The 13,794-nt window shown below is 34.3% G+C and overlaps 1 protein-coding gene across 7 annotated transcripts in view; it reads right to left on the bottom strand.

The window, feature by feature from the left end:
- MAP3K7 (mitogen-activated protein kinase kinase kinase 7) overlaps positions 1-13,794 on the bottom strand; it is a 96,835-nt gene that overhangs the window by 45,600 nt on the left and 37,441 nt on the right. For 6 of the 7 annotated variants that reach the window (XR_006217745.1, XR_006217746.1, XR_006217744.1 and 3 more), the window contains exons 8-12: positions 12,860-12,990; positions 11,201-11,282; positions 8,678-8,808; positions 7,919-8,048; positions 4,894-4,974 (exon numbers count right to left, since the gene is read on the bottom strand). Coding sequence is in view for 2 of the 7 variants with exons in the window: in XM_042986814.1 (XP_042842748.1) it covers positions 4,894-4,974; positions 7,919-8,048; positions 8,678-8,808; positions 11,201-11,282; positions 12,860-12,990 (555 nt within the window). In the remaining 5 variants the exon portion in view is untranslated. The remainder of the gene's footprint in view (positions 1-4,893; positions 4,975-7,918; positions 8,049-8,677; positions 8,809-11,200; positions 11,283-12,859; positions 12,991-13,794) is intronic. The other variant, XM_007076935.2, reaches the window with a different exon arrangement.

Genomic DNA, 13,794 nt, shown 5'->3' on the forward strand with positions numbered 1-13,794 from the left:
ATATTTGGGCTTTTCCATACTCCTCTTATGCTACTTAACTACTCATCATATTCTTGAAAAGCAACTAATAGAGGACTAAATGTGTCTGATTGAAGTTAAAAGTGAATATTCATTAAATTTTTGATATCTGAATGCAGCTGAAATCATAAGGACACCTAAAATTTCACTTTTAAAAAATTAAAAAATAAGTTTAATGTTTATCTTTGAGAGAGAGAGAGAGACAGAGAGAGAGAGAGAGAAACAGAGTGCAAGTGGGGGAGGGGCAGAGAGGGACAGAATCTGAAGCAGGCTCCAGGCTCTGAGCTCTCAGCTGAGAGCCAGATGCAGAGCTCGAACTCACAAACCATGAGATCATGACCTGAGCCGAAGTTGAATGCTTAACTGACTGAGCCACGCAGGTGCCCCCCCTCTTTTATTAGTGTTTATTTTTTGACAGACAGAGAGAGAGAGAAGAGAGTGAGAGAGTGCGCGTGCAAGCTGTGAGCTCAGAGCCTGATCTTTCAGCTTTAAGAATAATATTACAAACAAAAAAATATCAATTAAGTTCAGGCTCTTCAGGGACCTGGGTAAAAACATTTTATATGATTGACTAAAAGACATTTGTATATTCAATATTCTTTATTATTTAATATATCCTTAAAAACAGTATGTAAGAAAATCATCTTTGGTCAAAGCATTCTACGATTCTAAAATGTTATGCCATATTATTTTAGCTTTAAAATACATATACTACTAAAGTATCACTGTTCAAGGTTCTCAAATAGCACATTAAGGCAAATTCTTATTTACAGAATAAATGAGAATTTTCAAGTGTTTAAAATGAAGTCAAGCTCTATAATTAGTCTGAACTAAGAAATTCAGAAGTACTGAGTAAAACAGCATAAAAACTGTTTATTTGGAAAAATTTACTTTTGTAAGTCTCATATTGGAAACATATATCATTTCAGGGTAGCAATTAATCTGGTATAAACTATGTATAAGGAATTTCATATTAGAAAGGAAGTGCAGAAGACTAATGTTTCAATTAAATCTTTTACAGGTGGATATATATGTATGGATTTGTTAGTACCTTTTTCAGTGGCTTTCAAAATGCATTACAACAGGTGATTTCCTGAAGTGCTCTAACTACTCACACAAGGACTCCAGAATAGTTCATCTTTTTTGATTACCAAAGCTAGAGCCACAAACAAAATTTGCATAACTATCAGAGTCTCCTACTCCATGCTTTATTTTTTTTTTTTAATTTTTTAAAATGTCTATTCATTTTTTGATAGAGACACAGAGCACGTGGGGAAAGGGCAGAGAGAAGGGGAGACACAGAATCTGAAGCAGGCTCTAGGCCAGGAAGAGGTATAGAAAATTGTGTAGCTTGATCCGTAGGAACTTGTGAGGTATTAAAGGTCCATTTCTGCATGACCTGAGTGACTACTAAATTAATAAATGCTAGCCATAGGTTGCTTGCTCCTCCTCATTTGAATGATGGCAAGTATAAAATAGTGCTGAAGAGCAAGCAAACAACATGATTTGAATTTGTTTACCTGTGACTAGAATAGGGGTTTTAGTCACTCTAAAGATGTATTTAAAAAAAAATTCTTTAGAGTAATAGTGTGTATTTTACAATTTTAAAAACTTGGTAACTTTTAAAAAAATTCAAGAAGCAATATACACTTTAAAAAGATAGATTTGTATATTGCCAATAAGTACACATAAAAATTTTTGTGATGCTTAGATGAACACTCTTACTAAAAGAGGCAGTTCAGGAATGCCTAGGTAGCTCAGTCAGTTAAGCACTCGACTCTTGATTTTGGCTTAGGTCATGATTTCATGTTTTGTGGGATCCAGCACGGAGCCTGCTTAGGATCCTCCCTCTCTCTCCCTCTCTCTCTGCTCCTCCCTGCTCATGTACTTTCTCTTGCTCTTTGTCTCTTTCAAAATTATAAACTTAAAAAAAAAAAATCAGAATTAAAAAAAAGAAAAAGAGGCAGTTTATTCCAAGAAGTACATCAGACTCAGTATACTGCACTTGGCCAAAGGAAAGTTATTATTCAAACTACTTATTCATAACAGATAAGATAAAAAAAATCTATATTAAAAAAATGCTTACAACTGGGATCCAGTGCTAATGAATACCAGATTGGGTATATCAAGAGGCACTGTAATACCACACAGAACTTGTGGGAAACTGACTTCGAGGAAAAAAAAAATTCTAGAAGGTACTAAGAAATTTTGGGAATTAAGTAATGCCCTCCTTTATAGTTAAAATGGCCATGTAAGACATTTGAAATATTCCCAAAGCATGGGTTATATTTTCATATTTAATTCAATTTAAAAATAAACCTAAGAACACATTAATGTTTCGCTTTTATGTAGTAATTCGCTTTTATGTAGTAACAACTGTAGTAATTCCAGTGGTTATATTCTTTCATTAAAGAAAGCGAAGCTGATTAAGTTAATATTTGGATATCTGGGGGGAAAATCAACAAGAATATTTAATAAAATGTATTAATGAATACCATTTCTATTTGAACAGCATTGTTGCTCTGACAAATTAAGAGCAGAATTAAAGTTTCCTGACTCCATAAGGACTCAGTTACCATAAAAGAGCGTCTGCTGGCCAAAGAGCTCTCTTTAATGTGGACACTAAAGAGGAGCGAGGCAGAATTGCTCTATCTTCTCTGACTCAAACAAAAGAGGAGAAAATTGATGTGATTTGGTGTCAGATCTAAGTTGGGACCCTAGCTATGTGTTTCTGGGAAAACCACACAAAACCCATTTGATCGAAGTTCCTCATTTGTAAAATGGCTGTAATTTTATCTGGTAATCCAGTTATAAGACAGCTATGGACATCAATTAAGATGATGTACTTTTATTTAAACTACTTTAGAGTCACATAGAGCATCTATGTGAAACCAGTTTCTCAGCCTTGCCACTGTTGACATTTTAGCTGGATAATTCTTGGTTTGTGGAAGATTGGTACATTGCAGGATGTTTAGCAGCATCCTGGGCTCCTGCCTACTATATGCCCCCTGCCACTTGTGACAACCAAAAATGTTTCCAGATGTTGCCAAATATCCTGTAAGGAGCAAATTCATTCTGGTTGAGAACCACTGAGACTATTCTTTCTCTTCATTCTCCCTCATTATTGTGTACAGTACTGGCTACATCATTCGTTATGTGTGTATTTGTTAATGCTTATTCGTTAAGACATGGATTAAGATTATATTGCCATTTACCTAACTTCTCCTGATTCACTCAAACATTAATGATAATCACAGTTTAAAAGTTTAAATGTTGCCACTTTTTTAGTCAAAATATTATTCCCTTAAACATAGCACCTTTTGGTATGGAGGTAAAATGATTGCAAGTTAATTCTGCAAGCAGGCCATGACTCAATAAGTAAAACTACTATGTGAGAAGTGGGTTAACTCTTCTCTGAACAGCAATAGTGGTATTATAAAATAAATCACTTTGAAAAAATAAACATTAATTACTCTAATATAGTTTTATACAGACCAAATGCCAGGATCCTAAGAATTGTGTAATTTCTGTATTACACGTATTTATAATTTATACAGATTTTACATGTATCCTAGTTCCTAGCCATGGGAGGTCAATAATAGTTTGTTCAGTTAATAAGCACATATTTATTAAATGCAATGTGTGAGGCATCGTGCCAGATAACTCTGATACAATCAATAATAAGTAACAAAGGCATGGTGTCTATTCTGTTTTCATTTTACTATGGGAGAAAAAGACCTCTAGATATTCAACTACAATGCTATGCTAGAAATACAATCACAAGCAATACACACAGTGCTGAAGAATTCACCAAAATCACATCCATGAATGTGTGTAGGGAAAACTGTGTTTCTTTTTGGGAAGAGGTGGAGGAAAACCTAAAGCAGAGGAATAAATAAAAGATATATATTACTTTAAGTTTATATATTTATTCGGGGGGGGGGGAGCAAGGGCATGTACACATGAGGTGGGGAGGGGCAAAGAGAGAAGGAGAGAGAATCAGCACAGAGCCTGATGTGCAACTCGGTCTCATGAAACCTGCACTGAGATCAAGAGATGGATGCTTGCCTGACTAAGCAACCCAGGTGCCCGAATACAGGATCACTTTGGTGACATACGTTAACCGATATATGCCATTTAAATTTCTATCAAAAATGGTGATTTAGATTCATCTATGAAATTATCACCATGAGAAGAAATAAAAGCAATTTACCAATTTTAAGACACTGAAGTACCATGTGTGACTTAGGTATAAAAACATGTAATTTGCAAAAAGATTCTCCTAATAACACATAAGAATCAGAATTGACCACGATTCTTTGTCAAGACACCATGCAAAACAGCAAATCTCATTTAATTTTACTCTGTTTCTATTTTCTATGTTAAGGCAACATGGTATTTAGCAATTCTCTTTTCTCAACTTCATATTTCACTTGCTACCAACAGAAAGAGGCTTGGATAGGAAGCCTCAAGAGAGTCCAAAAAGGAGAAACCAAGGAAGGAAAAGAGCCCAGGACATCAAATATTTTTAAATAGTTGTTCCCTCTTTCTGCTGAGAGAAAACGTCTTGGTTCAGCTCATGTGCTCACTTAAAAGCAGGGAGGACGATGGTAGAATTCTGGGCTAGCATTCTCCCTTCTGTGAAAAGGTTTACTTTGCCTTCTATTTTACTCTCATTTTTGGAGATTTAAGGTATCCTGTCAAGCCTGCTTCATTGTATATAAATGTATAGTTTTCAATCTGTCTCCCTAGTTACTGTATGCAGGTGTCTATTTTCATGTCCTATAAAGATTGGAGCAAGAAGCATTTTATAAGTACCAGGGATCATTATTCCGGTCCCACAGCTATTAGACCAACTCAGGTGGTCTTTGATACCTGATATGACGATCTCAGGGACATCCAGAATGTTGCCAAATGAAGCAGTTTTACGGTGGCCCCGTTTAGGCTTGGAATAGGCTGCAAAAACATATATATACAGTATACATGCAAACAACCACAAACAGTAACACAGAAAATGATTAACTATAAAAACAGAATAATTTTCAAATAGCTATGTTAATAATACTTCATGCAGAATGGCATGCAGGACTGTCTAACTTTTCATCCATGCTTGGAAAAGGCGTGATTTAGGAGAAAACTATCAATAAAGACGTGTCACATACTGGTTTTAATTAGGAGAAAAAAAAAAGGACAGAGACACACAAAGCTGCAGGATAATGAGGAAGCAAAATTTCAAACATGTTCATAGAAACAATCTACCTAAGTGAAATCACTGATAAGCAATGGGGAGCTAGGATGAAAGTGGGAAGGGAGAGAGGAGTTAAAAAGAAATAAGCTGCCATATTTTTTTAATTACACAAACACAGGAATATATATTCCAGATAGACGTTTCTTGAAGTGTGCTATAAAGTAAAATTAGGTGATTAAATAGTAATTATTGAATCAAAGAATGAAATGTATATGCTTTTATAAATATAAATATTTATACATACTTCTATTAAACTGAATGTTACACATACTTCTATTAAACTGACTGTTTACTGTAGTTCTCAAAGTTCAAGGTGCATTCCCATTACATGTGAACAGTGTTAGAAGCTGGAGAATTCAAATATTTCAAAGTAAGACAATTCATTTAAAAAAATCTGAATTGTATGAATTCAATGGATGTGCAACAGCATCTATTCTACATTTAGAGAGTGAGATAATCTAAATGTGTGTGGTTGTTTTTTTACCTAGTGAAATATCACTTCTGTAAAGAATAATAATAAATCAGTACCTGACTAGAAAACTGACACTAGCAAAGATACAAAACTGTAATAATGACACTTATTTTAAGGCCATTATCTTAATAATGCCACTAGCCATCATAACTTAGCTGATCTAACTTGAATGACATCCCTGAAGGGAAAAAGGTTCCCCAAGTGTGAAGGTATGTCACTGTGTGCGCTGTTCACCTGACACCACACTGAGAAGCCCTCACTTGACAGAAAAACACTTATGACTCAGGGACCATGAAGGCTTGTTAGTGGCTAGTGAGCTCCATTCAACTTGATTATTTATGAAGATTCATCCATGTGGCAGAGACTCCGAGTCCCCTTCCAATCTCTATCTTTCCCATCTTTCTTAGCAACAGAACTCTGACTTTACTCAAGGCAGCAATGTTCCCAGATAAAAGATCACAGATCCTTCTTTCCTGTGCAGCCATCTGTAGCCATCTGACCATATTATGATGGCCAAAGGCATATATGGAAGTTGTTAGGGGGAACTTCTGATAAAGATCTTTGAAAGAGCTTGGGCATATACCCTTTGGCATTCCCCTAATTCTCCTTTCTTGCTGCCCTGACTGTGGATGTGATGACTAGAATTGTAATAGTTATTCAGCAACACAAAGTCTTTGAGGAGACAAGTCACGCAATATGGCTTGTGGCACAGAGACAGAGAAATTCAGCTGCCTAATGATCATGGAGCCTACCTTCAAATTTCTTTATTTAAGAAAAAAAAAAAAAAAAGCTTAGGTGTTAAAGACATAGCTATTTTGAATATTCTGCTATATCTAACTGATTCTAATGCTGATACAGTCAGTGATCATAATTAGATGAAGACAAGTACAGTATGACATTCCTCTGGAAAACTTCTTTCTGAAAAAAGCTCCACACAAAATGAGAATATTCCATTTAGAAAAAAAAAAATAAGAAAAATACCTAAAAAACAAAACAAAACAAAAAGCACACGAACCTGGTTAGCTAAGTTAAAGAATATATACGCTAATATACATGAAAATACACATGTATACACATATATGGCTTAAAAGACCAGAGGTAAATATATAAAATTGTTAAATGCTTCTCTCTGAGTGGGACAATTATAGAAAATTGTGGGTTTTTTGTTGTTTGTTTACATTTCCACATTTTCCACAAAAGAAATGTATTTACTTTTATAATTAGCTCCCCTCTACTCCTGGAAGAATTGGAAAGAAAACAAATTAAACCAGTATTACGACCCTTGAACAACATGAGTTTCAACTGCATGTATCCAATTATATGTGATTAAAGAAAAGATACAGTATAGTACTATAAATGTATTTCCCTTATAATATTCTTAATAACACTTTCTTTCTCTAGCTTATTTTAAGAATACAGTATATAATACATGTAACATGCAAAATATGTGTTCAGCAATTGTTTGTATTATTGTAAGGCTTCAGGTCAATGGTAGGTTATTAATAGTTAAGTTCTGGGGTAGTCAAAAGTTACATGTGGATTTTTGACTGCATGGCGGGTTAATGTCCCTAACCTCTACAATGTTCAAGAGTCAACTGTAACTGTTTTTGTGCTGACCAGTACCTCTGTAATTAATCATTTTAAGAAGTGAAAAAATGGAATTCAAATGCTAACTTTTCCAAGATTGAATGAAATTACCGTGATCTTTTATATTACAATTAGCTACACACAACTTATCTATTTTTGCTACCAGAAGGAGAAGGAGCAGACAGTAAAGCCAAACCACACTTGGATCTATAGTATATTTTTCTGCTAATTTCAAAATAAAATATTTGCCATTATGTGAAGTTAGCACAAATTCTAGTAGAATCACTCAAAATCCTCTAAACATACTAGTTGTGGCAAAATTTCAATTTCCCACTTAAATTTTCAGCTCATGTTTGAGCTGAATTACATTTGATAAAAATATAATTTATGATCCAAATAATTTTACAAGTCATACCTGCCTTATTTGGAACTGGAGAAAAACATAAATTATTGTTAGTAGCTTAGAAAGTCTACTGTAAGCCTACTTCCTGCTTTAAAAAAATTCATAACACAAAAAACCCCTGACATCGCCATAGGTAAAACAACTGAAACTACTCTTTCCACTCCTCTGCAGATTTTTACTTCCTTTTTACCTGTTGTCGCAGCAATCCTGGCTTCTATTTCAGACATGTCAGCACTCATCCTCTTGCCCTCAGAGGTGGGGGGCAAGCTCTCCACGCTGCTCCCACGGGAAGCTCCCAGGCTTAAACGTCCCGATTCACTCTGTTAAAATTACAGGTCAATTTGAATTATTGAAGTTCTTTAAATTTAAAAATCCTGGGCAACCTAGGAGGAGGAAGATATCAACTGAGATTCTTAGAGATTCTGTGCTGTTATGAAGGAAAAAGGAGGTTCTAAGGGAGAGCAAGCTACAAACACTGCCTTTAGGAAAGGGCAGTCACTAGAGTTGGAAGTTAAATGCTACGATTATTCTTTAACCTAAATGTATCATGTAAGATGAATAAAATCACTACTTAACATACTTTTAAACCAGTAACAGCAAAAACATAATAAATCTGAACAGTATGAAATGACAGACTGAGGACAAACTCCTTTAACTGAGTAGTAGAACCAAGAAATAAGCATCTTACATATTTAACCATTAAAGTTAGGGAACATCACAGGGAGGGAGTTGCGCTATTGGCAAAGGCAGCCATAATCAGAAGACAAAACAATTTGATCGGTAATAAACAGTAGGAGAATCTCATTTTATGTCTCTATTCTTATCTGCTTCAAGAATAAGACTCAGCACTTGTATAATGGAAGATGCCAAATAATTAATTTTAGTTAGCATAAAGTTGTGACTACTAGTAAGGTCATCACAGAATTTTACTTTTAGTAACAAAACAAACCTGTTGCTTTGCCTGATTTTTCAACAATTTTGATTCTAAGCGTTTAATAGTATCATTTGTTGCAGGAATTTGCTCCATATTAGTGTCACTTTTATTACTGGTATTTGTAGAAGCGATGTCCATGAATGAGCCTAGGAAAGCAGAAACATTTATGACTACAGGTTGGAATAATACAGATGCTTTATTCAATAATACATAACATAAATTATTTTCTAAACTAACAAGACATGAATATGAACAAAATAAGACTTTTCAAGTCAATAAAGATATCCAAACAAATCCATTTTAAATGGAATTTAAGGACAGCACAGAAAGGGAACCAAAATGCTTATTAGTCTTCTAATAGTACAAGGATGACTTTAAGGTTCTTAGCCTGAGCTGGTAAATCAGAGTGGCTATTAATCAAGATGGTGAAGACGATGGGAGAAGTAAGTTTGAAGGGACTATCAGAAGTTTAATTTGGAAAACATAAGTTTGATTTCCTATCAGGTATCAAGCAAGTAGGTGGATATAGGAGTACAAAGGTCAGGTCTGGGATGGAGCAAAATACCAGCAAATAGATGGTATATAAAACCATGATACTGGATGAGATCATGAAGGAGATGAGTGTAGAGAAATAAGCTAAAGGCTCAATGACTGAGCCCTAGGAATACTGACATGTGTAGGTTAGGAAGATAAAAAAATAACCAGCCTAGGAAACCATCAGAAAAGTGGCCAGAGATGGAAGATGAAATCCAGGCTACTATGGTATCCTGAAGATCAACTGAAGAACATGCTATAGAAGGAGAGAGTAATGAACTGTGTCAAATGTTACTGAAAGTCAAAAAAGAAGAGAACTAAAAATCATTCATTTCGATTTAGTTATGTGGAGACAACTGGTGACCTTGACAAGAGCAATTCTGGAGTAGCGGTATAATAAAAGCCTGAATGGACTGGGCACAGGAAAGAATGGGAAGAGGTAACAGAATGTAAGTACAGACTATACATGCCTTGGGAATGATTCCAGTAGAAAGGCTAACACTGATGAGGCAACAGACTGAGGGAAGAACAACTGGGAAGAGCAGATGGGATATAGTGCACAAGCAGACACGCCTGCCTTTGGTGAGAGCATGGAGAGCTTAGCCATTTTAACAGAAGAGAATGGAGAGCAGAAGGGCCCAGATACAGGTAGGTGGGCAGATGTAGTGGGGCAGCTTCTGGAAGCTATCTTTTCTGATTACTCCAATTTTGTCAAAGAAATAACAAATGGGATCAGCTGAAAGTGTGTAGTGAAGAGATGTTTGAAGTTTGAGGAGAGAGGCTAAAGTATACAATTAAGTCATCTAAGAGAGAGGAGATAGACTAAAATATGGCACAACTATCCAACGTCACTAAATCACTAAGGCATTTGAAGACCTTAAACATGAGTCGTCTCCAGACACATTCAGCTGCACTGCTATAGACAAGGGGAAACTGAGTGTCAGATTTAACAAATTAAGTTTAGCCAAACAAGCTTAAGATAAGAAATTATAATAACCAGCTGGAATTAAGTGAAGGGAGGATGAAAGGACGGACCTAAGAGAACTGCGGCTCAGTAAACAGAAGAATCAAAGGACTGAAGGTCACAGCACTTAAACAGAGAGAGGGTTTGGAAGCAGTGGTAGAAACACATGATGGAATTTTAGAGAAGTGCATTTAAGAATTCAGTGCAACTCCTTTTGGGATGAGCACTGGGTGTTGTATGGAAACCAATTTGACAATAAATTTCATATATTGGGGAAAAAAAAAGAATTCAGTGCAACTCAAAAGATTTTCGGTAAAAATGGAATTTGGGAACAACTATTAAACCAGATTAAAATAAATGCAATTATTTAGATCAGTAAAAATACTTGTCGGTAAAAATACAATTTTAAGTACAGGATAAATATTGTATATATACACACACAAGCCCTTTTGTTTTAATTAAATTAACAATGAATGCTTAAAATGCCATATAATTTGAGAGGCACAATTTTTCTAAGAGAGTTATTTCTATGGTCTTTTTTGATGATCACAAACTTCAATCCCACTACTACTTGATATTTAGAAAAGTAAGGAACTTTGAACTAAAAATAAGAGTTCTTAAATAAGAGTTTCTATAGACTCTTCTACAAAGACCAAAAAGTAGGGTGTTGTTCATGATGAAGAAATACGTTGTTTTTTATATTTACAATAATTTCTAATATTCTTTGATGTAGCAGTATCTGTGTAAAAACGATTTTTATTTTTCAAATAAAGAATGACATTCCCAGCAATACAATATCCCATCTTTTTATATATAACTATGCAAGAATTCTAAGACTTGGAAGCAAGTCTTTAGTAACTCTTTAATCTCGGTACCTTCATGAAGAATGATGCACCAGGAAACTCAAATTGCAGTCAATCATATGAAATGAAGAAATTAAAATGCAAATAGAGACATCATTCATTGCCTCTTGATTATAATTTCATAGGAACAGAGACACAAAAAAATTAGGTTATTACTCTTCCAATCTATCCATTTACCTGTACTGGTGGCAGAATTGCTCTGTCCTTCATCTGAGTACTGACAAGGATACTGTAATGGCTCATCTGCTCCTGGAAAGTACTATGTATGAAAAAGTAAATTACAATTTAAAATTTCTTTAATACAAATTAAATCCTGTAAGAATTAACTTGGAGAGTACACATTAATTATTTCTTTGTTCTGGGATTTGAAAGTAGGAAAGTGCTGCTTTATTTTCTGTAAGGCATACACTGAATTTACAGATACCTAAACTCAGTATGTTCCTTAAGTTTTTGATTTTACAAAGATGACGATAATGTGCTACTCTTTTGAATTTCCACTATGATCAATGCCATATATCTACTTAAGTATCTATTTTACATAGAGCCTAGATAGTTTTGAAGAAAACAACATACATTTCTGTAAAGGAACACAGGAAATAGTATGACTCCTCACAATGATATAAAACGTACTTATGTTCTCATAGTAGTGATATAAACTTCCAAACTGCTGAAATTATTGTTAGTCTGGCAACTGAGCCTGTTATGTCATAGAATAATTGTTAGAACTAATATTTTGAATATCAGAGATAGATTATGGCTGTTTCTCTATAAACTGGAGATGTAATATTGGAAATTTTTGCTGGATAAATATTAGAACTTAGGGGAAAAAAGGAAGGTCTTCTTTTCAAATCAGACAAAGCAAGTATAAGTACAATTTTAATTTGAACAATTTATGTATCCCAATGTTTTCAAGTATCTGACTATGGCGACTAAGTTGTTTTATTATGACCATATCTTTAGGGCTTGATGTATAGCTGGTATCCACATATGATGGGAAGTTTTAATCAGAGTAGTTCATGCTTGGTTTCAATAGAATAAACAGATCTTTGGCCATTTAGGAAGTATATATTTAAGGAGTTTGAAGGGTTCTTCTAGTGAGCAAATTGTTGTGAAATTCAGGGACTTTTCATAAGTATGTGAACTTTTAAAAGTCAAAGTAGCGTTTGATAGATTTTGCTAGTGCACCAAAAACCAGAGTCCTAAAATTATTCAAATAATTCTAAAAGTGTTTGTTTATAGACTAAGAAATTTTGATGATCATTTAACAGGGTTCTTCTAAATTTAAAAATTCCATAAATCCTAGAAGTTTAACTTTTTAATGGCAAATGAAAAGCTAAAAATATGCAATGAAAAACCAGAAGGTAAAAATCATTTAAATAAAGGTGTCTGGGAATGCAACCATTCTATTGTCCTGCAGATAAGTGATTGTTTGAAGAAGATCTGCACTCAAGAAAATTTAAAATTTAGTTTGGCAAGTATTAGAGTCAGAATATACCTAAGTCCTGTAAAGACATTTAATTCAGCTTCTCTCACATTACAGATGAGGCAACAGGCCCCCAAAACAAACACATCTGTCCACTAAGTTACACAGGAGGAAAAACCAAGTCCAGAAACCTAGTCTAGCTATCTTTCCAGTATAAAGAACTAGACTTTTTTTCTTTTCCAAAATAACATTTCTTCCTTTGATTATAGGAGTGATAAGTACCCATTCTAACTTGGACAATACAGAAAAGTATAAAGCAGAAAAAAGCAATAATGTCTCTTTATTTCAAAATCCCAAACTCAGTATATATCAAATTCCCCTAAATCCAAAACCCCTCAAGAGAAGGATTATACCCGCATCAAGTGAGTCATTATTTTCACAATCTCCTCCATTGAAGGGCGCTGAGAAGGATCTTTAGACCAACAACGAGTCATCAGGCTCTCAATGGGCTTAGGTAAATTTTTGATCAGTGGTGGTCGAGTACCTATAATTGAAAATTAGAGGGGGGGGGGGAAAGAATGTATTTACCCAAAGAATGGTGTAAGCTTTTTATATGTATTTCCAATACAGTAGTTATTTTATAGTTCTTGTAATTTAAGATTTATTTTGGAATAATAAAAGTACATTTCTTTTTGGTCTATTAGGTTAACATATTTTCATAAAGGGGAAGCTATACTTTTGGCAAAGTTAAATTAAAATTTTTATATGCATTATGGTTAAGAGTATATTATTTCTCATACTTATGAAAAATAATATTTCATTTGTTCTAATATTGTTCTTTTAACAAATAATAATGGCTTAGTGAGTGTTTTATTAAGAAAATAAAATGGTGGCTTGAGGTAATCTTCCTTGAACTGTATTTTCAGATTTACTGTAAAAATTTCAAATGTGTTTGAAAAATCTTCCATAGCAGAAAAGTCACATCACTGTGGTATCATACTCACTGACCTCCAAATGACTCTTTTGTTGGTGGCAGACATTTTTTGGCTGCTGTGAATCTGTCATTTCATAAGCTGAAAACTATCAACTTTTACGTAACTACCAAGACTGTAATATTATTAGTGAGGTCCCTATCTTAAAGAAAGCCTTAAATATAATGAAATTTTTGTAATTTCACCAACTAACAAGTTAGTTCTTTTATTCCTTACTTCACTGTCAATTATTTACTGACAACTGACAGAGAGAACATGAAACACTGTCTTGTCAGTGCTCTAGTACTCTCTACAATGACATTAAAGGTAGTAAAATGAAAGGTAGTACGGGAAACTGGTAAAAACACTTAAGATTA

The sequence above is a fragment of the Panthera tigris genome, chromosome B2 (assembly GCF_018350195.1).
Source record: "Panthera tigris isolate Pti1 chromosome B2, P.tigris_Pti1_mat1.1, whole genome shotgun sequence".
In the NCBI taxonomy this organism is placed as follows: domain Eukaryota; kingdom Metazoa; phylum Chordata; class Mammalia; order Carnivora; family Felidae; genus Panthera; species Panthera tigris.